A 21,375-nucleotide genomic window follows, 5' to 3' on the forward strand; every position below is an offset into this window, starting at 1 on the left:
TATGGAATCTGAGTCGACCTGTATCTACAGTATCCTTCCAGGGTCATCAAAGCCTTGACAACATGCCTTTTTTCTTTTGGTGCCATCACTATTTGTACCACACATGGTAGGGCTTACTCTGATTTATAGCTGACAGAGCCAAAGATTTGTCTGTTCAGTCAAAGCAAAAGCTAACACAAGGCTATTCATATCTGGTAATATAGACAGAAAGGAGGACTTTGGTTCAGATGGATTTCACCTTTTCATCATAATGGGTTTTTTTTTCCCTTATAGGTCAAAACTTTCCTTTAAGAATCTTGGAGAAGATGATTTGGGAATTTACTCTTGTATTGTCACAGACACTGATGGAGTTTCATCAAGCTACACAATTGATGAGGAAGGTAGACACAATGCCTACTAAGCATGCCTAGTTTGCTTTCACATCTGTTATTCCCTGCTGTTGTGTCTCTCAGATCCAAAAGGCATGCACACACCTCATATTACTCCTTTCTTATGTCTTTTGCAGAAATGAAACGCCTGCTTGCTCTGAGCCATGAACGGCAGTTCCCAAGTAAGTGAATCAGTCTGTAGGGGAGAGCTTTGCATGCAGTGGGGTATCACAAGCCTGATCTAGTTCAGGATGTCCCTGCTCATAGCAGGGGGCTTGTACTAGCTGACCTTTGGAGGTCCCTTCCAACCCAAACCATTCTGTGAGTCTATGGTTACAAACCTCCTGCCACCATCAGGTAGGAGGCCACTATAGTAATTTCAAGTGAAAGTGGATTTGGATTGAAAAATTTAAGATTCTTTTTTTTCTCTCCCTCTTTCAGTACATTTGTATATTATTGATGTTCTTCCCCAACTATTGCAGGCTATTGGTCTATAAAATAAGTCTGTATAACAGCTGGAAAATAACTCTCATACTGGCTTTGCTTCTTCTGCACAACAGGCTTTAATACTTATTCAGCATGCTTGACCTGATTTGAAAACCAGAATTTGAAAGATTCTAATTTTACTCCAACCAAAGTTAACATAAGTTAAATTTAAGGTTAACAAATTTGGCAAATGTAGTAAATTCAGCTGTAACGATCTATATATACAGAATTTTCCTGCTGAAATTCATTCTCTCCCTCTTTCCTGGAACATTTGACAAAATTTGAACATGCTTTCTACACTTGGGATGATATTTTTGTCATTTCCACAGACATTTATGATACCCTGGTAATAGCACGATTTGGTTATTTATATTGAAATATTACTTGAATAAAGGGGGGAGAAATAATACTGGATTACATAATGAATCTTAAAGCACACAACAAGATGAGACCTAAACCTGGTCTCATCTCCCACTATATTCTCTTCTTATTCATTCCAGGCACTAAAACTCTTGCCTGCATTTTAAAATCTTCAGCTTAGTGCATGCACTCACTGCTGGCACTTCTTCCAACTCAGCCCACATTGCACCTCTCAGCCCAGCCAATCCTTGGCTACAGAAATGGCCTTTTTGCCTACATCATCTCTCTCATTTCCTTCTTCATCTTTTTCTCATTGGCTCTACTCTTCTCAACATACTGTATCACCTTTTGATAGCTTAATGACAGCCCAACCAAACCCTTGTTTACTCCTGCTCCTCCCAATTATCTTCTCCTAATTATATTTTCACACTAAAAGTCGGTCATCACAAAACCTTGCTGCTGTCTCATGACCTTAATTGCCCTGACCCTTCCCTTCTTGAGGACACTTCCATGCGTTGTGTTCACTACCAGTGTCACAAAATATTGCCTCAGGACACAGATCAGATCATGTTTTTTGCACTGTGTCAGGTAACAGCACAGATATAGCTGTGCATGAGCTCCCAGAAGGGACAGGCAGAAAAGGGAAAGTATCCTTAAGGAGGAAACTTGTCTCATATGCTTTGGCCACTCTGGGCCCTTGTGCACACTTTAAGGAAAATATATATTACAACCAGGGTTTGAGATTCAGCTGCTTGTGTTCTGAGCAGCAATTAATGGAACTTCTGCTTAGAAACACATGCAGCCAGTAACTCCATGGGAAAATGGATTGCTTGAATAAGAGCCTTACTGAGAACAGCCATGTATGGGTACGACAGTGTGTTGGTACAAGGCAAAAAGAAACTCTTCCAACTCCTCCATTTAGCAATTGCCCAAGGGCTGCCTGTCAAGTGCTGCCAGTAATTTGTAATGCTATACAAATAGGATGTAAAACCACTGGAAAATGCCAAAAATAGCCATCAGTGCTTATGGAAATATTTTAAATAAGACTTCTGCTCATGGCAGACTTTAAGGCAAATTTGTCCAGTTCCTTTAGGCTGAGAAGTGATCAGACTTTTCTCCAAAAAAGAATCCTTTTGCATCCTTTCAGCCATTTATTTAACAGCTGCCGAGATACTTTTCTCTCTTCCATGTTAGACTAAGATATTCTTAGTTAATAACAGGCAAGCCAAGTGGGGGTTTAAAATTTCTGTAGAGCTGACAGTGAGACAAAAGCAGTGCAGCCTGAAGTCTATTCACACTCCCACTTGCTTCCTTCAGCATTTCAGTTGCTTTGTTTTAAGAAATTATGCAAGCCCTCAGATTCCTTCTGTTTCTTACACACACAGTGATGTGCTGGGTGAGGAAGGCTCACATGGACCGTTTGCAGAGCAGGGACACACTTCCATGGGGTTGTCTTTGCCCCACTCCCTCATGGCAATGCTGCCCTTCCAGACCTTTCCATCTCTGGTTAAGCATGTGCCTTTTCCATAGTTCTCTGTTTGCTGGGGATTGTTGCCTCACCTCCCAGGAGCTCTGTTTTTATCAGAGGCAGACCCTGTGCCACTCAGGCACTGAGAGCACACACGTGGGTGTGGGTGTAGGAGGGAGAAGGAGTGAGTGTGACAAAGGAAGAGCTGAGGGGTCCTCACCCCCCAAGTCTGTTTGGCAGTGGGGTGGGGTGGCAGCTGTGCTCCAGAAGGCACCCCAGTCATTTAGAACGGAGCAAATAGCAGGATGAGAGAAACCAGGCTTGCTTTGGTCCCAGTCCTGTCCTGCTGCAGCTGAGCCTCTGCATGCACTGAGCTAAAGAAACCAGCCTGCCCTGGGAGGAGTGCCTTCACACACATGATGACTGTATCATCATGTGTTCTGCAACGTGTTTGTGCACTGTCCTCAGCTGCTACACCCTAGCAACACAGACTTTACACTACTGAGAAAGTGGAGCCTGGGGGAGAGTTCACACGCAGCAGCACACATAATGCTGAGAGTGTGATTTCTACTGAGAATCTGCACATCCACCAAGACAGATTACATGACAGAAGTCAGTGAGATGAGCAAAATGCTCCAATGTCAGAGTCTAACTCCTCATGCTTAATGTTGATGATTATGGTGTCTTAAAGAAAAGTTAAAGTGAAAGCAAGCTGAGGACTGTTACTAACAGGAACTAACTAACTACAAGAGAGTTACCTATGGTATAGTACATGATTTTTACATTTTTTTTCCCTGTTGACACACTTTGTTTATATGTGGGGGCTTCAGTTACTCATAAAAAACCAAAATGTACTGGGGAGACTGAGGATGTGTTGGGATATTTGGTGAATTCTGGAGATGGAGGTTCCACTCAGGAAATGATCAGAGTGTTTTCAAAAATCTCCCAACCTACAGCTCAGCAGCTGACTTTCTGATCTGGCTTTGTGCTTGGAGATTTGTTTGTGTTTTGTTTTGTTTTTGTTCCCTCTGAGTCAGTTCACTGTCTTATAGTAATATTATTAGACAACTCATTAAATATGGCTCCGCAGCATACAGACTCACATAATGCTGCACAGATACTTGCAGCCTGCATTTGAAATAGCCTTGTTTTAGAATGGAGCATAAATCAAATCTTGAACACTTTTCGTTTGGTCAGACCTTGTGATTGAAGGATCAAAAGCCTAAATCTCATCTGTCATTCTAGGTACATGTGGGTGGAGAGGCATTCTGTCTATGTGAAGAGCTGTTATGAGCTAGTTACCTTGCATACAGTATTTGAGCATGGGAGGACTAAGTGGCTTTCTGGTTGTTGCAGACAATAGTTGTTGGGGAACAGGCAAAATAGGCATCATTCCTTTCTTTCTTCTTTGTAGCTGTCCCACTTATCTCTGAGTTGGCAGTGGAAATCTTGGAAAAAGGAGAAGTGAGATTCTGGCTGCAAGCTGAAAAACTGTCTGGCAATGCAAAGGCCAATTTTGTGTTTAATGATAAGGAGATTTTCAATGGAGAGGTAAGGCTTTTCACTGCTTACATGTGTTTGCATTTTCATGAGTATCAAGGAGGATTAGTGTCTCTAGTATACTTCCAACTAGTGTTCCACTCTGATGAATTTTCATGAGAAATAGCATATGTCATGGAAAGCATGATTAGAAAGATTTTATCCATAGTTCTGAGGTCCAGATGAATTCTACTGGATGCATTTTGTAAAGGGAAGTTATACGCCTTCCTGCCACTTTTGTGAATACCACTTGTTCTATTAACTGTGATTTCAAGGAATCACTGCAATTGCACAGACTCCTCCTACCTCCTTCATCTATAGCCCTAGAATGCTCTTATTCTCACCTGTCTTTGTGGTTTGAAGGAATTTATTACATCACAGAAAAATTCCCAAGTGTTTGTTTCCAGCTGCAGAATTTGTTACACCCAAAAACGGGACGTGGCATGATTTTGTTGCAACACTGATATCAGATAGAGGCAGAGATGGAGCATTCCAGACACAACCTTGTACAGTATAATCACCCTTAAAGAAATCATTATTCTGAAGAGATGCAAATCTAAACCTTTCTAATGAAAAAGATTATAGTACTCACTGTGCAACAGGCATGACATGTGCTTGTACAGCATCAGTAAATAAACAGATTTATTTATTTGGTTGTACATTTGGAGCTGTAGCTAGAGACAGTGAGTCTAGAATAGGATGGTGATCTGTACAAATGGGAACCTGAAGAAGTGGGAATCCAAATAAAGAAAACAAAGTTTCTCCTAAAGAGACCATTATAACACTTCACAAATATTTTCTGTCTCTGACATGTATTAATTGTTGCTTTACTTTCCACTCCTGCAGAAATACAAAATGAAGGTGGACAAGAATACTGGCCTTGTTGAAATGATTATGGACAAGCTTGAGGAGAAGGATGAAGGCACTTACACGTTCCAGCTGCAGGATGGAAAAGCAACCAATCAATCTAGTCTGGTCCTCATTGGTGATGGTAGGCTGATCTTATGCAGTGAGCTGGCTTTTCACTGTTTTCAACACCAACAGATCTTTCAGGTTTTTTATGTCACAATTTTGCCTGCCTCCTACAGGACAGAGTGTGTGTGTGACCTGAAATTTTTAAAGTGATGGGAGAAACGGGAATTGTTACAGAAATGTAAAATACTGCAACATGTTGTGGTTTGCTTTCCTATGGGTGGAATGAACATTTCCCATATAAAAGGCCCATTCAGCTGGGAACAAGCAGCTGCACCTGTTAGAGCTCAAGCAGCTGCTGACTCTGCTGCCTCTCATTTGCCTTCCTACCAGCAGCTGTATGATTGGGGATTGCACATCATCAGGCAGGACACATAAAACTCCTGATGACTGCAAGCAGCTGGGGAAGTTGAGTTAGCCATAATCAGCTTCTGACACTCTGGAATGTCCAGTGAAAACCTTATCCTATGGCTAGCTTCTCACTGACATCCAAGGGACAGGGTTAGACTGAACTGTTACAGTGACATTCAGCATTGTACAAATGGCACATGAAGCTTAACCTTGTGTTTCTTACTGGTTTTAATTCCTAGTATTCAAGAAGCTACAGGATGAAGCAGATTTCCAGAGGAAAGAGTGGCACAGGAAACAAGGTGATAATACAAATACTTATAAGTATCACATATGTGTTAGCCTGTTAAGAGTTTGTTTATAGTTATATATGTTCATTTGAAATACATGGGTTTTGTTGTGCTATGTGGGTACTTCTGAAGCAGAAATAGGAAACATAAAACCACATTAAAATATAACGGAATTCTTGTCAAGTAAAACACATCTGTCTTTCATTTTGCATTATGAATACCATTGATGAGACCTTTAAAAACATTCCTGTAATTTCAAACAGGTCCTCATTTCGTGGATAAACTGGGATGGGAAGTTACTGATGAGTGTAATGTGATGTTGAAATGTAAGGTAAGGGGAAAGGAAAACCCTGAGTACAATATTCAGAGTACACCACACTGGCCTACCACTACCTAGATGTTGGGAAGGGACTAAAGAGATGCCCTTTGCTTTTGTACTCCCAGCTGCATGTTGGACAGTGACAGAGCCTCTGAAGGTTAATCCTGCTGAGGCAACAGCTCATTGCATGTAACAAAATATGCTGGAAAATAGCTTGAATTTCTTTCTTCAGGTCCATCAGCCACTCACTCAAAGAAAGGCAGCTGAAAAGGAATGACAAGTCTTTGTAAATCCAGGGACTAATTCATTTTTGGCCTGTTTATGCACATTGAAATTCCCTGGGCAGGATCAACTCATTCCCTGCTCTCCTTTTCTCTCTGTTTGCATCCCTGTTGTTTTCTCTCTTGCCTCCCACATTTTGAAATGGAGGCCTGCAGTAACTCACTGCTATCAGGTTGTAAATCTTGCTGTTCTTCTGTGAGAGACCTGAACACACTAACCCATGGAACAAGCTAACCCAAATTACAACACTGAGCTCCCCTGCTCAGGTGAAGTGAATAATTGCAGTGTGGTTTTCATCCATTTTAGGTGGCTAATATTAAGAAGGAAACACACATTGTGTGGTACAAAGATGACCGGGAGATAATGGTAGATGAAGAACATGACTTCAAGGATGGCGTGTGTACTCTGCTGATATCAGAGGTGAGTGACTGTCTTCACTAGCCTTCAGTTGAGTTCACATGAGTTATATGATCTAATCTGGTACTCCAGCAGAACAATTGAAAAAGGAAGTGGGTTTTAAAAATGGAAAAGCTCACAAGGCGTCTGTGTTTTCACTAAAGCAAATGTCTGTCTGTAACTGCTTGTTCAGATTTTCAGGAAATGATGACAGAAGAGATAATAAGCTTGTCACTTCCTTTGCATGTCAATTTAGCAACAGATTGAGACCACATTTCCATTCTGAATAGCATTTGGAAAGTGCTTGTCACTCAGGCTTCCAGAGTCACCAGAGGGGTCTGGTTCATACCCAGCCTTGCAGCAGATCTGGGGCAGGACAAGGTCCTGCACACCAGGACCTCCTGCCAAAGCCCATCCCAGCACCCCAGGCAGGAGGAGGGCAGCTGGAGGGCATGGGGACAGCCTCAGGCACCGGGTACCTGCTGGGGACAGGATATCAGCTGGGTTCACAGGTAAAATCTATATTTTTCTACAGTACCTGTTCTGAAAACGGGTTTTATCATTACAATATTGCAGTTTTCTAAGAAAGATGCTGGCACATATGAAGTCATTCTGAAGGACGACAGAGGAAAGGACTCCAGTGAGCTGAAGCTCAAGGACACAGGTCAGAGTCTGGCTGTGCTCAGCCACACCAGCAGATACCAGGGCTGAAGTGGGTTCAGGGTAATACAGGCATCTGCACATGTTGCCTTCCTGTGGCTTTGTTCCTCATGCATACAAAATCATCTGATTAGAAAAACTGAGATTTTTCAGTTCAAATAACATTTGAATACAGCTTATTGCATCTGGTTTCTGTATAATTTTGGGAGCATACAGTGATTACCACTAAGCAAAAATTACAACAGATTTCCTCAGGGGGCTATCAATAAACCTACAAGTATGGAAAAAGTTACATAACTAGATAATTTAAAAATATTTTTATTATATTTTGTCAATGGCATACATGCAAAAAGGCCTTTCCACTTACTGTGATTACTATGTTCTTAACATTCCACTCCTATCCATTAGAATGTATATAAATGGGTTAGCATTCCAGCTGAACAGCATCATTATCCATTAGAATGTATATAAATGGGTTAGCATTCCAGCTGAACAGCATCATTTACAAAAAAAAAAAAACAAAACATCGTCTTGTTCAGCTGCAGCAGTATTCATCAAGACTGCACTTAAATAAAGCCTGGAAACTGTAAAATAACAGGCTACATTTCTGCATTACTCAGATTTCTAATGTGCTTGAAAAGGTAGCTTTTTGATAGACTGGTTTTTCAAACCTTCTGGGAGAATATTTCAGAGCCAGTACTTGTCCTTACTGTTGACTGTGCTTGAACTGCAGACACAGAGTCTTAGTCTCTGGATTTTATTTCCACAGCTTTTGCAGATCTGATGAATGAAGTATGCAGAAGGATTGGTAAGCACTTAATTCTTTTTTCAAATGAATGACTCATTGTGGCACTCAATGAATGGCTGTATGGCTGCATAAAACCATGTGCTCTTCTTTCAGCTTTATCTGCAACAGACCTGAAAATCCAGAGCACAGCTGAGGGTATCAGACTGTACTCCTATGTTACTTATTATGTAGAAGATTTGAGAGTAGGCTGGGTGCACAAGTAAGTACACAAGGACTTTGCAAAACCCGGTGCAATTTTGGTTTCATAGATCCAGAAAGAGCCTGGATTTGCAAGAGAGATGAGGCCCAGGTTTCCCCTTCTCTCTCATGAGTCCTTATTTCATATGAGTTTGTTTCAGTCAATTACATTCACAGGAATATGAATGTATTCATATTCCTGTGAATGTAATCAGTATGAGAGTCAGGTGTGGTGGTTCCAGGCCCTCCTGTTGTTTCTCTCATGAAAGACAGTCCCATGCCACAGGATGCCAGCAGGATGGTGCTGCTTCAGAGCACTTCCCACCTCCCCAGTGGGAGCTGCATCTTTCCCTGACTCAGTTTTATGGAGTGGTGCAAATATAGCCCAAGAGACCATCAGGCTTCAAAAGAGGCCAGCACCACGGGTTCAGAGATACCTGCCCTGGAGGTCTGCTTGTCTAGAAGCCACAATTCAGTGGAACTGGGACAAGCAGGCATATCCTCTTAATGCATGGCTTCATTTTTAGGAGGCAAAGCAAATTCCAGCATGTGCCTGGGGCAGTAAAATCCAGACAGCCCCTCCTGCAGGCACTACAAATGTAACCAAGACAGACAGAAGAACTGAGATTTCAAAAAAGAATTTGAATGCCCAGCTTCCCATAAAATTAATGGGAGTTGCACATCCAAATCTATGAGACAGCTTTGAGTTCTCAGCCAGCACAAACAGCTTGCACTGGAAAACCCAGAGGAGTAAATAAGAGAAGTAAACAATTAGATCACTTCAAATCTATTATTACTATTCTTGCTGTTTCACTTCCTGTGGACATGGTAGTTGTTAGTCTGTATGATGGAATCTGAATTACTGTTCTCTCAATAAAACTCATGTAAATAAGGCACAGAACACCCAGGATGTGCTGTACCAGGCTTGCTGTAATTATTGACACTGATGTTAACCAGCACCCTGTCAGAGAAATGAAAGCCATTGGAGGCCTCCTTGTTTCTTGGCACTCATTCTGACCTTGTATCATCCAAAGTCCCAAGTATTTCAAATAAGTGCAAGAGAATATGAAGTATTGTGGGAGTTTTTCCCCCCTCTCTCTTTCTCTCTTTTCTCCATTTCATTTTTAGAAACTTGTTTCATCTTGAAGCATGTCAAATTAATCTAGAAATTTTTTTCCCCTCCAGTGCATTCAAAGTTATCAGTTTAAAGATAACAAGGAAATGAATAGCTTATTTGGCAAATATCTTTTGACTCATCCAGGGAAATTAACTGCTTAGCTAGAAAGCTAAGAAATTGATTTTGGGGGGTGAGGGAGGGGGGTGTTGGGTTTGTTTTTTCTTTTGTTTTCTGTTCTTTTAATGGAAGAAGATATGCTTATGTCAAAATGTGTTTAAATTCCAAACATAGTAGAGCATCAGAAATCATTCCAGCTGGACAAACACCATTTCTGACAAAAGTGGGTTGTTTTTTTTTTTGTAGATACAGACCTATATACTTTTGTTTTGCCCAAGCAGAAATAAATGCTAATAAGAGAACAGCAACATTTCTGGATGCCTGGGCTACCCTTCAGAGATCTGGTTTTTAGACTTGTACAGCTTTTCTATGGCTCAGGTTGCAGACTGAGATGCATAATTCTTCTGCAAGCTCTGAGGACAGCTGGACCTTGAACAGGGAAAGGCTGTCACACCGATTCTAGCTCACAACTGTAGCAAGGGTTTGACTTCAAGGTTTCAGAATAAGGTGGCATACCATAGCGTCTTGGAAATCATTTAGTAACTCCAGGTGTGCTCAGTGGCTCAACACGAGCAAACCCTTTTTATCCTGCAGTAAAACCAAAAGGTAACATTGTTTTGTGCTTTCAGTGATACCCAGATTAAGTTCACGGACCGGATGAGGACTGGTGTCACCGGGGAGCAGATCTGGTTGCAGATCAATGAGCCGACTCCCCAGGACAAAGGCAGATACATAATGGAACTCTTTGATGGCAGCACAACGCACACAAAGACTGTGGATCTTTCTGGCCAAGGTGGGCCATCCCCTCTGCTAACATCATCCCCGTGTGGGCAGTGTGCTGAGGCAGTGTGGCAGCATCTACAGCAGCATCTTGCCACAGACCTGTCACCCTTTGGGGTCTGTGTGTGCACCCACCAGTCTGGCATTTTTTGCAGGGACTGTGTCAACAAGCCTGACAGAGTTAAGAAGCATTTTTGGACAATACTCTCAGGCACACAATGTAGCTCTAGGGGATGGTGCTGTGTGGGACTGGGAGTTGGACTTGATGATCCTTGTGGGTTCCTTCCAACTCGGCTTACTCAGTGATTATGCGATTTGTTCTCCCCAGACCACACGATTTGTTTTCCCCAACCTGTGCTCTCTCATAAAAACCGCTTTTTCCTAATCCAAATACCCACTTACAGTCTGCCTACTGAGATGCCAGCCCAGTTTCAGAGCTATTTTACAAAATCCCTTGTGTTGCTGGCATTGATTGGCAGTTTTAAATATGAATTGTAGCACTGAATGCCTTCTGTGTGTCTCTCTTCCAAGGAATATTTCCAGGAGGAAGTGAGGGACAAGTTTGTTCTGATACTTTCCTACCCTATTTCTTTGATGGGTGTAATAAAACTCCTCATTCTTCAGAGATGCCAAGACCTCTCATCAGCATGAGGAAGGACTGTTAGGGGAAAAATTTGGATTGACTGTTGGAAGCTTTTACTCTGAGAGACCTCTCAGATCCTAGAGAACTGATTAACTCCTTCCAAATTGCTCTTTCCACTCCCAGCTGTTCCCATCCCTAAAGCTTCACTTTTTGTTTGCAAGCTCTGTGTAAGGGTGATAACATTTTAATCATCTCCATGCTGCTCCTTCTGTACTCTACTCCACTTTCTAGGAAAAGACATTTCTTCTTCCCTGTCAAAGCAGGAGAGGTTGGCCTCCCCCATGATGGCAGCTTAGCCTGAATTTTCAAGGGAGACAACAATTTCTTGTTCTCTTTGCTCACAGCCATCAGTGTGATGCTTCAAGCAGATGTGAAAAATCCTTGGAAAATCATCTCTCTTGTATTCCATAACCCAGTGGTCTCTGAAGCGTGTGTGCAAGATGACCCAGTGTACTTCACTTGTATACATCTACATAGTCTATAAATAAATTTATATATAGGGAGTGCATGCTCAAAATAATTTTATATAGGGATGTACAATATAAAAAGTTTGGAGGGTCACTGCCATAATCCCTCATTTAGGTGATGCATTGTGCATTTCTTTCTCTCTTCTGAGAAATTACTTCAGCTACTACTTTCTTGCCCTCTGTCTTAAAGCTTGACTTCTAGAAGACAAAAGTGTGTTTATGCATTCATATGTACATATAATAGCTGCCATATACCAGATGGCCTTTATCAGTCAAACCATTCAGCATTTTAGTGTTTGTACAGTACACATGCATGCATTTTAAATTTTACATTTTAAATTTATTACATCTACATTTTAAATTTCTTTATTAATTTTAAGTTTCAACCTGTGAGATTATTTCTCTCTAAATGTACTTTTTTCCTCTTTACAAAGCCTTCGATGAAGCCTTTGCTGAGTTCCAGAGATTAAAGTAAGTATTATGACATCTAAATACAGTAATGGCAGCCATAAAATAATAACAGTATTTGTTTGTTTTGTGCTGGAGATAACTTTATCTTATGAAACAAGTCCTAGTCATACAGAAGCCCGTAGGAGTTTGGCATGTGACTTCTTTGGTGCAACTCTTATATAACAGTCAGGTAGCAAGGAAAAAGCTCTATTGCCAAGCTATGAGAGAGATTTTCCATAATGGATTAAAAGCAGTTCAAAAGATAATCTATTTTTCTATCATTCTAAGTAAACCTTAACTGAAATTGGACTTTCCCTTTGTTTCTTTCAACTCCAGGCAAGCTGCGATTGCAGAGAAAAGTAAGTCGGCCTTCTTTGACAATGATTGCAAGAAACTGTTTATGAAGCTTGTCTTCCTCTCTAGGAAGGTTGTGTGTTGGGAACGAGAGGGCATGTAGGCATGTTTATAAGCATGTGCTCATCCTAAAACGAGTTTGTCCTTACACCAAGGAGAAGTAAGTGACCCTCTGTTGATTTAACATTGGTGCACTTTGCAGCTAATCATATCATTCTTATGGCTTAGGTTGATTTTTCTCATCCAAGCTCCTGTTCTCAGTATCAGTTAGCCTTCTCTAAAAATAAACTTTATTGCTAGGATCTCTCATGCATATTCTCTGCACAAAAGTCTCTTTGTTTTCAAAGATTGAGAAAATAATTTGGCTAGTTTTGAATGCTCTAAAATGTCAAATGGCTCTGCATTACATACACAAATGGATAAGAAAGCAACAGTAGCTTTTGAATTGCTTAGAATCTCCTCACACTTTTTCCTGTGTGTCAATTCTAACAGAGCAACTAAAACAGAAGTATGTATTAACTACTTAGGGAGTAAATTATTAGCCTTCAACTTGAATTATTAAACTCATTATCCTCCCTACTTATGGAAGAAGCCATGGAAAAACAAACTGTTCAAATTAATTTCAAATTACTTTCAGACCTGCATAAAAATGAGGGCAGAACTGGCATTTGAAAAGTTATTTGAGAAAAATGCATAGAGAGATAGAGCAGGGCTTGGATAGGAGCAGTGACCCCCCCAAAGGGGTCAGAGATTGCCCTGCCCTTTCATTCCTGCCCCTGGGCTGCCCACAAGGCACTGTTAACTGTCACAGCACAGTGCCTTTCCTGCTCCCTAAGGCTGTTATCTCGGCCTCCAGAGCACATCTTTTACAGAGCACACCAGAGGGGAACATTCTGTACAGTCATTTCCTTCCTCCACCAGGCTCCACCCAGACATGCAAGGAACAAAATCTGTATTCCAGGAGAAGTGCACTGAAGCCTGCATGTGATTGGCTTATTTGTATTTGTCTAACACTGCTGTGGGACTCTTGAGTTTAAAGCTAGATCAGTCAGGCACCAGTCTCATTTACACACAGCTACACACAAGTGGTGGAACTTCATTTTTGACACTGAGACTGAAATCTGTCATTGTATCTAGATTAAAAGCCAATCTCCAGCATTTTACCAGGTGTCATTAATTTCCCTTTGGATACCCAACGTTTTTAGTTTACTGCAGTAAATATTTTGAGCACCAGATCTCAAGAGTGTAAATAATTTTTGTGCACTCAGAATTAAAACTCAATTGATATCAAAGTCTGCAGCACACTGCACGTGTACTTTAATTTGTCTGTGTAAGTGATTGACACCAACTATTAACACATCTTTTGCTGTGAATTCAACATATTTTAAAGTCCAAATGGTGTGCTAAAAATGCTGGATAGTTCTCTGCTAGCACAGATATCAGAGACAAGTTGTACATAAATAAGACAAAAGGAAAGAACGAGAAGAGAAACAGGATTCAGCACACAGTTGATTTGGAGACACTAAAGAAAATTAATCTTCTTTATTTCCAGATCGTGCACGGGTACTTGGAGGTTTGCCCGATGTTGTCACCATCCAGGAGGGCAAGGTACAGTAAATTAACTGAAGCTTTACACAACATCCCAACAGCTTGAATGCCTTTCAATGATGGCAATACATTCACCTTTTATTTTTAAGATGCCATCTTTAAAATCTGCTACATTATTTATTCATCCCCTGCCTTCTGTACATAATTCAATGGACTTGCACAGATGGGTTTATGTATTCAGGGCAGTGTCTTTTCTTAAGAAATAGATAAAAGTGAGATGACAATGTGAGTTGGGACTAAAACTCCTTATATAACCAGCTCTTTAAAAATTCACGCACAGGTTTCACAGGTTAGATTTTTTTTCCCCCTGTATCAGGAAAGTTTAACTCTTTTTTTCACATGGAAGCCAGTCATTCTATGCCTTCTACAGTTAAGTTCTTTGCAATGTGGCCAGTAGAGGCTGGGTTTTAAATGGTGTAAAAGTAGTAAACCAAAATAACTCAATTCTCATCCAGCCAATAGGAGAAAAAATTCTCTGTTTCCTCAGGGTAAAAGAGAGGGAAGTCAAAATAAGTCACTGGTGTTACACTGGATTATATTAGGAGAGTTCAGCTGAAAGATTATGGTAAGGCACTCCCAGAGGAACATTGATGCTCGAGCACAGAACAGATGACCCAGAAACTGAGTTCTCAGTCTCACAACTTTTCCCCAGCACACTGCTTCTACAGCTTGCTGTTTAATAGTCCTGAGACCAAGAAGTGCCTGCTCTTCACTTCCTGCTGCTCTGCCACCAGCCAGTTCCTCTTCACAGTGGGTTCAAACAGTGAAATCGGGCATGTGAATGTCACTGAAAACCCGTAATGTGACAATGACAGTAAGGCAGCTCTCTGGTATTTCTGGCTTTATCTGTCAGTAGGTCAACTGGGTTAAAAGAATTTGATCACAAGCTCAGCAGAAGTGTTAAGAATCTAAAATCTTATTCTGAACCGCTTAACAACATGAGATATAGCCAACAAGATAGTACACTGCAGCAGTTCTGGGAAAATCAAATATGTTGACATTACAAAATAAAATTCTTTAACAGATATAGCAGTTTGAGAAATGCTGTAAAGTAAAAAGCACTCATGTGAACATTGTAACTGTAGATAGAAGACACAAAGGAACAGAATGAATTAGCAGATTTTCAGCTAATCAGTGCTTGGAGGCGAGATTCTCATGATGCTTTGGCAGGGTGTAAACTTGGGTGTAAACCTTTACCAGTTTTAACCTTTCAGACAAAAAAGAGTGTTGATATGAAATTGTGTATGAGTTCACTGACACAAAATGGGCAGTGTTTATAAAAGGAGTTTGTAAAAATGAGTTGCAAAATCTTACCCAGACACATGTTGTCCTTGACAGCAAGGACATTTGTAACGTTTGAATACATGGCTGAAATACTCCCAGAACTCGAGACAAATATCCTTGACCTTACGTTTCTTGATTCAGCAGAGGATCGTTTTGAGAAGGACAGAATGTGATCGGGAAAACAGAGCTGGTTTGGGTGGTATTGGCTCATCTGGCTGTTGTTTGCATATATGCTGGAGAGAGAAGAATGCAATTCTCTGTTGTGTAACTCATGCAAATTGCACAATCGTTGAGGATATTGTAAAACAGCAAATGAGGTAGCAGAGGTCTGGCAAGCTTTGATTGTGAAGTCTAGTGCCACCACAACCACAGACTTATATGAACAGATTAGTATCATGAGACTGAACTTCCAAGCACATGCATATCTCAGATTTAAACTTAACATTGTGACTGTGATGCCATTTATTAGCTTTTTACGTGTGAGCTGAAGGGTATGGGTGAGAGGGAATGAACCAGTGTTTACCAAGTGTTAATCAAATAGCATTCCAGATGGCCTAAGAGGCTTCCACTGATAGACATAAATGCTCCTCAGCAGTGTGGTATAATTGGAAAAGGCTAAGTGTCAGCTCACATTAGGGAGGAATCTGACCTGACAGAGAATGCTAGCCTAAGTTTTGTGTCCAGCCAGGCAACTTAACCTAAGTGGCTGTTTTAATGAAGGCCTGCAAATGAGTGAAGAGGCTTAGGATTCTGAGAGGCACTTTCAGACATAGAAGCAACATGTAACATCCTTCTTCCCACCAACTCACTCTTCTTTCTACCCTTCTGCCAGGGGTGTAGATCCTCACAGATAGGCTGGAGGTAGGGAGCAGATTTCCTTAACTGAGCTGCTTCAATCCACTCCCCAAACCATCCACAACTGTGACACTGTGCTAATGTGAAAGAAGATTCAATTACAAAGAAACACAAACACACTTCTCTCTGCCACCTCTACTACCCTACTCATGATAACCTGCAGTAAAAGGCAGAAGAGTTAGTGAGGGGCACAAAGGCTCTGGACTTGCAGCTGCTGGTTTCTTCAAGTGGACATGCCTCAGTGCCCTGGGCCCAGGAGTATGAGAGACACTTTTTAAAACAAAATTATATCAGGTTGAACACAGTATTAAAATCAAGGGGTTCAGTGAGTAATAAATATCTACATGAGCAAAGACAATCTCTTGCCCAAAGAGCAGAAATCTGAAACAGATAGGTGCAGTCACAGTGAGCAATTGTTTCTCCTTGGGTATGGAATCACCTTCCAGAAAACCAAGATCTCACCATCTATATATAGTGAATTATAAGACACATCTCTGCACATTAGTAGCTGGAAAATAAACGGAGCTGGGAACATTAAGAGAATCACTCATATCAAACAGGAGCTAGTGATGTGAGGTTAAGGAAAATGTAGCTATTTTAAGGAATGATTTAGAAGAAGAAAAGAATCATCACTGCTGCTTGAATCTCTTTGAATTGTGGAGTATGACAGCACTTCAAACACCCCAGCTTTGAATGATGCCACTAATGGAGCTCTGTGGACATGGACATCAGCTCATTAGCACTGTGGTGGAGTGGCAGCTGGAGCCACTCGGTGTTCAGCTCTTGCTTGCCTGAGAATCAGAAGACAATAATGAAATATTGAGCACCTGAAGGGGTCCATATGCATTGCCAGGCTGAGGGCATGTTTGTAACAGAGTGATAAGGAAAAGGGGGAAACATAAAACCTCATTTCCCACTTGTTTTTTAAAAAGATGGACTGATATGGCAACCAAAACCACATTCACACCAGTGGGCTACAAGAGAAGGGAGTCAACAGCCCCACGTGGTCATCAGCTGTAGGTGCTGCAGGAAATCAGATAGAGGCCATTTCCACCATGCCATAACCACCTCTCACTTGGAACCCGCCCTCCTTCAGTACCAAGAATTACATGTTGCTGATAGAAGAAAGACTTTCCCTTCCATTTTGCTCTCATTTTGGTTCTCAGGTTGGGCACATGGGGATTTTTTTGTTGTTGGTGGGGTTTTTTTGGTTTTTTTTTTGGTTTTTTGTTTTGTTTTGTTTTGTTTTTGTTTTTGTTTTTTGTGGGTTTTTTTTTGTTTTATTTTGTTTTTTTGTTTTTTTTTTTTTTTTTTTGTTCTCAGAAGTATCAATACCTCTCACTTTTATAGAGGTGTCAATTTTTCCATTCATTTCAACAGCCTTCTAGGCATTTCTCTTCTGTCCCATCTTCCACTATCACACTACTGGATAAGAAGCAATGAATTGGAGGGAAGGTTGGAAGAGATACTTTATTCCAGTCAAGTGAAATCTTGTCTACTCCTTAATTATCACTTGGTCCATTCCTAATGAAGCACTGAAGACTTTTCTTTGCAGTAAAAGTTCTTCAATTTCCAGTCCAGTTACATTCCCTTTTAAATGGCATATATATAAATAAATTCCTTCCTAAAAAAAGCTCCAGAGAAAGGCCTATTACCACTGAATTGTCATGTGAACTTTTTTCACAGTTGAGTCTCTACATTATAGTCACTTTTGCAAATATTTTTGAGAAGACTGCCATAGCACTGTGACTGGAGAAGGAGATCATTTACATGTATCAATATCTCCCAAAAATGAATTAGCTGACAAGAAAAAAGGGAGGCCTGTACAGAGTGTGCCCAAGAGACTCAGCAGCCTGCTGAAGGTACAACAAGCTGCCAGTGACCTCCCCAACAAGATGATTCTCCAACAGTGAAGATACTTCCTTCCTACAGGCTGATGGGACTGAATTCAGTCCTTAGGAACAGTAATAACAACCAAGGGAAATACTTACATGAACACTAAAGAATGAGTAAAGCATGACTTGATTTCAGTTAAAAATAGTTTTACAGAAGTGCATAAAACACTTCAAGTCTGTTAGAAGAGCTGTCAGGGCACAGTTTAAAAGGATCCCAAATTAAACAAAGTATTTCAGAGCCACTTTGTTCTTAGTTATCTATAAAGGCAGCCACACTTTCTTTACTTATGGGAGATATATATATATATATGTGGTGAGTTTAATGTGAACAAAATCATCTGACAGTTCATTAAAATCTCATTTCATGTCTAATACAAAAATGCAGATAATATCCAATTTTATATTAAAAAATACGCATGGAGAAACCCCTACTAATGATTATGAGAGTTGAGAAGAAGGTCCATAAAATATTGAAAGGTTTTAATGGCATTCTTGAATTAACTGAGTTCCTTCTTTATGATAGAGTGACATAAATTATTGATTACTGATGATAGTGTGAATCCCTTTACTAAAAGCAGGATGCTAAATGGGAAGCTGGAATATTTGGAGAGTCAGGCATCAAAAAACACAGCAAATATTTACTGATTCATAATTCCTTTGTACTTTTTCTGTAGGCACTCAATCTTTCTTGCACTGTCTGGGGAGATCCCACCCCAGAGGTCTCATGGCTGAAGAATGAAAAGTCATTTGTATCAGATGCCAATTGCATCCTGAGGTTTGAATCTGGAAAAAATGTCAGCTTTTCCATTTCTACTGTGTCCACACAAGACTCTGGGAAATACAGCATTGTGGTGAAGAACAAGTACGGCACAGAGACCAGCGACGTCACTGTAAGTGTGTACATCCCTGAGGAGGAGAGAGAGTCTGAGCAAGAGAAAAAGCAGTAGGATAAAATGAAAGCATGAATTTAAGTCTAGAAGAGAGAAGTACAGAGGAGATTCTGGATGTTAGGCTGATGTAATCCATGTGTGTAAATGGCTTTCTGCTTTAGCAGGCAGCCTTGGATTTTTCCATTCACTTCACATTTGCTTCTAATACACTTACTTATGCCAGGGAAAACAGGGCCTTTCCTGAATGTTTTCTTAATGCTAACTTCACAGAAACTAATTTTAAGCAAGGCCAAGTGCATGCTGTCTGTAAACACATGCTCACCATTTCATCCTCTTCCTGGAGCATCTGGAAGGAAAGGGTCAAGAATTGTTTCAGTGGAAGCAACTAATGAGGTAGATGGAAAGATCAAAAAGATCGGGGCGAACTTGAGCAGCAGAGTTAGGATTTGTTCCATCTTTGGTAAAGCAGCATAAATGGAACGTGTTAGATCACAGAGAAATGAGTGCTGGCTTTTGTCTGTGTTAAGGCCCCTTTGTATTGCTGTGTTAATTTAGTGAGGCCTTAATATGGGTGTCATTTACAGCCCTAAATATTGTTTAATCTGCCCAAACAGGGTAACAGTACTGTAACATAAATGAAAATAAGGCTTAGGAGGCCAGGATAATAATACGTGTGTGTGTATCTGTAAAAGTGTATGAACTCTGCTCTATGTTCACAAATAAACTGATTTCACTTCTTTCCTTCAATCACAAGCTTGTTTCACTGTGTCTTGTTTTATTAGTCACAGTTCATGTAGTTGTGCACAGTATGTCAGTGTCTTAATGCTTTCACCACTGTAATTACCTCCAGCTTCCCTTTAGATCCCTGTTAATCTTCACTTTGCTGTTTGCAACAAAACCACCATGGCATCTCTTCACACCTCTCTGTCCAGACCTTCACTGCTTCACACCTTAAGTCAACAAGGTATTTTTGCAAATAATATTTGCACAGGAGTAGTCCTGTGCTTTTCAATGCACCTGGGCATGAATTGTGATTTAAGGGTGATATGTAAGTATTTTGTTAGATAGAAAAATCAATATCTGTTACCAGAAAAAGTTCAGATTATCTAGTCACAGCAGCTGAGTAAAACAGCAAAACAGTAACAAGGATTAATTTTTTAAATTTCAAGATATAATCATGATAAGATCTATAATTTGAGATAGAGCAGCTTCCTGAGTTTGAAGGACTAATGCAAAATTACGTTACAATTTTGCTTAGTAGGACATGAAGCCAATTCAAGGATGATATGCAGGTCACTCCATCTTTGTCCCATGACATACAACGTACAAACAACAGTCACAGTGCTTCCATCCTCCAGAGTGCAAACAAGAATATGACCTACTCTTTGCAATAACTGATTACTCAGTTATTATTTTTTCATTACTCAGAATTATTTTTAATAACGATTGCATTTTGACAAGAGTTTATTTCTACTACTTTATTTTTAAAAATCTGTTCTCCTGCCCCCCATCTTTTGTCAGAACAGCCAGGGAATACAAATGAGACAGGTAACAGGCTGGATTCTACTTTACTTTGCTTTGGCAGATGTATGTGTCCCTGAAAGTTAGAGTAATAAGTTGCTTCAAAAGGGATGAGTTCCAGGGATTCAGTTACGGGGATTTCAGGCTGAATCTGTGATGCATCCATGTCTCGCTTGTGCACGTTTTGTTCTTGCTTTGCTTCAGGTGATTGTCATGCCTGTGTCAGGACAGACTGACACAGCCCAAGGACACAATCAAAATAATAAAACTGTATCTAAAAAGAAAAAAGCAATGTCAGCAAGCAAACAGAAGGAAGGGGGAAAGAAAGGTAAGAGTGCCTTCACTGTTGGAGTCTTCTGTTCTAATGAAAAAATTGTTAAATTGTTACAGAGTTAATTGTCTGAGCCAATCAATATTTCATAGGTCACAATCAATCAAGTTTACAGTACAGATGCTCTTAATCAACAACAGATGCAAAGTATGAATTACCAGGTTAGGCCTAAGTGAAAGAAATTTAAATCAATATTTTCAAACCACCTTTTCTACTTCCACTGCAAGTTGTCACCTTGACTAACCTGGCTGATGGAAGATTTAAAAGTCATCATAAATACTTCTAAATTTCTGGATGCAAAGGAAAGACTTTGTAAGCATGTATACATACACAGATGGTGTTATTTTCCAAAGTGAGACTCAATTCAGCAGCTAGATGTTTGATATTTCACCAAAAATAAGGCCTTGCTGATTCAGGGACCCTAAATGCCTAAGTCTTTTAGAAAACCCTGACTGTTTAGCCACTACTTGGGATTAATCAATTATTCTCTCCCCATTTTTTGTCCATATTGAATGGTAAAGTTGGAGTTATAAGTGATCATTTTTTGTCTCATTTATTGGAAGGGTAGAAAATTAAAAACTCTCTGGTGA

General features: G+C 40.3%; 1 protein-coding gene across 2 annotated transcripts in view; it reads left to right on the forward strand.

The window, feature by feature from the left end:
• MYOM1 (myomesin 1) overlaps positions 1-21,375 on the forward strand; it is a 75,466-nt gene that overhangs the window by 48,961 nt on the left and 5,130 nt on the right. The window contains exons 24-39 of one of the 2 annotated variants that reach the window (XM_058824762.1): positions 274-380; positions 506-550; positions 4,097-4,233; positions 5,068-5,212; positions 5,784-5,843; positions 6,095-6,162; positions 6,739-6,852; positions 7,405-7,492; positions 8,258-8,296; positions 8,390-8,495; positions 10,337-10,500; positions 12,032-12,068; positions 12,384-12,406; positions 13,954-14,009; positions 18,718-18,933; positions 20,659-20,782. In XM_058824762.1, coding sequence (XP_058680745.1) covers positions 274-380; positions 506-550; positions 4,097-4,233; positions 5,068-5,212; positions 5,784-5,843; positions 6,095-6,162; positions 6,739-6,852; positions 7,405-7,492; positions 8,258-8,296; positions 8,390-8,495; positions 10,337-10,500; positions 12,032-12,068; positions 12,384-12,406; positions 13,954-14,009; positions 18,718-18,933; positions 20,659-20,782 — 1,529 coding nt within the window. Of the gene's footprint in view, positions 1-273; positions 381-505; positions 551-4,096; positions 4,234-5,067; positions 5,213-5,783; positions 5,844-6,094; positions 6,163-6,738; positions 6,853-7,404; positions 7,493-8,257; positions 8,297-8,389; positions 8,496-10,336; positions 10,501-12,031; positions 12,069-12,383; positions 12,407-13,953; positions 14,010-18,717; positions 19,687-20,658; positions 20,783-21,375 lie in introns of those variants that run through there. The other variant, XM_058824848.1, reaches the window with a different exon arrangement.

Source organism: Ammospiza caudacuta, chromosome 1 (genome assembly GCF_027887145.1).
Source record: "Ammospiza caudacuta isolate bAmmCau1 chromosome 1, bAmmCau1.pri, whole genome shotgun sequence".
In the NCBI taxonomy this organism is placed as follows: domain Eukaryota; kingdom Metazoa; phylum Chordata; class Aves; order Passeriformes; family Passerellidae; genus Ammospiza; species Ammospiza caudacuta.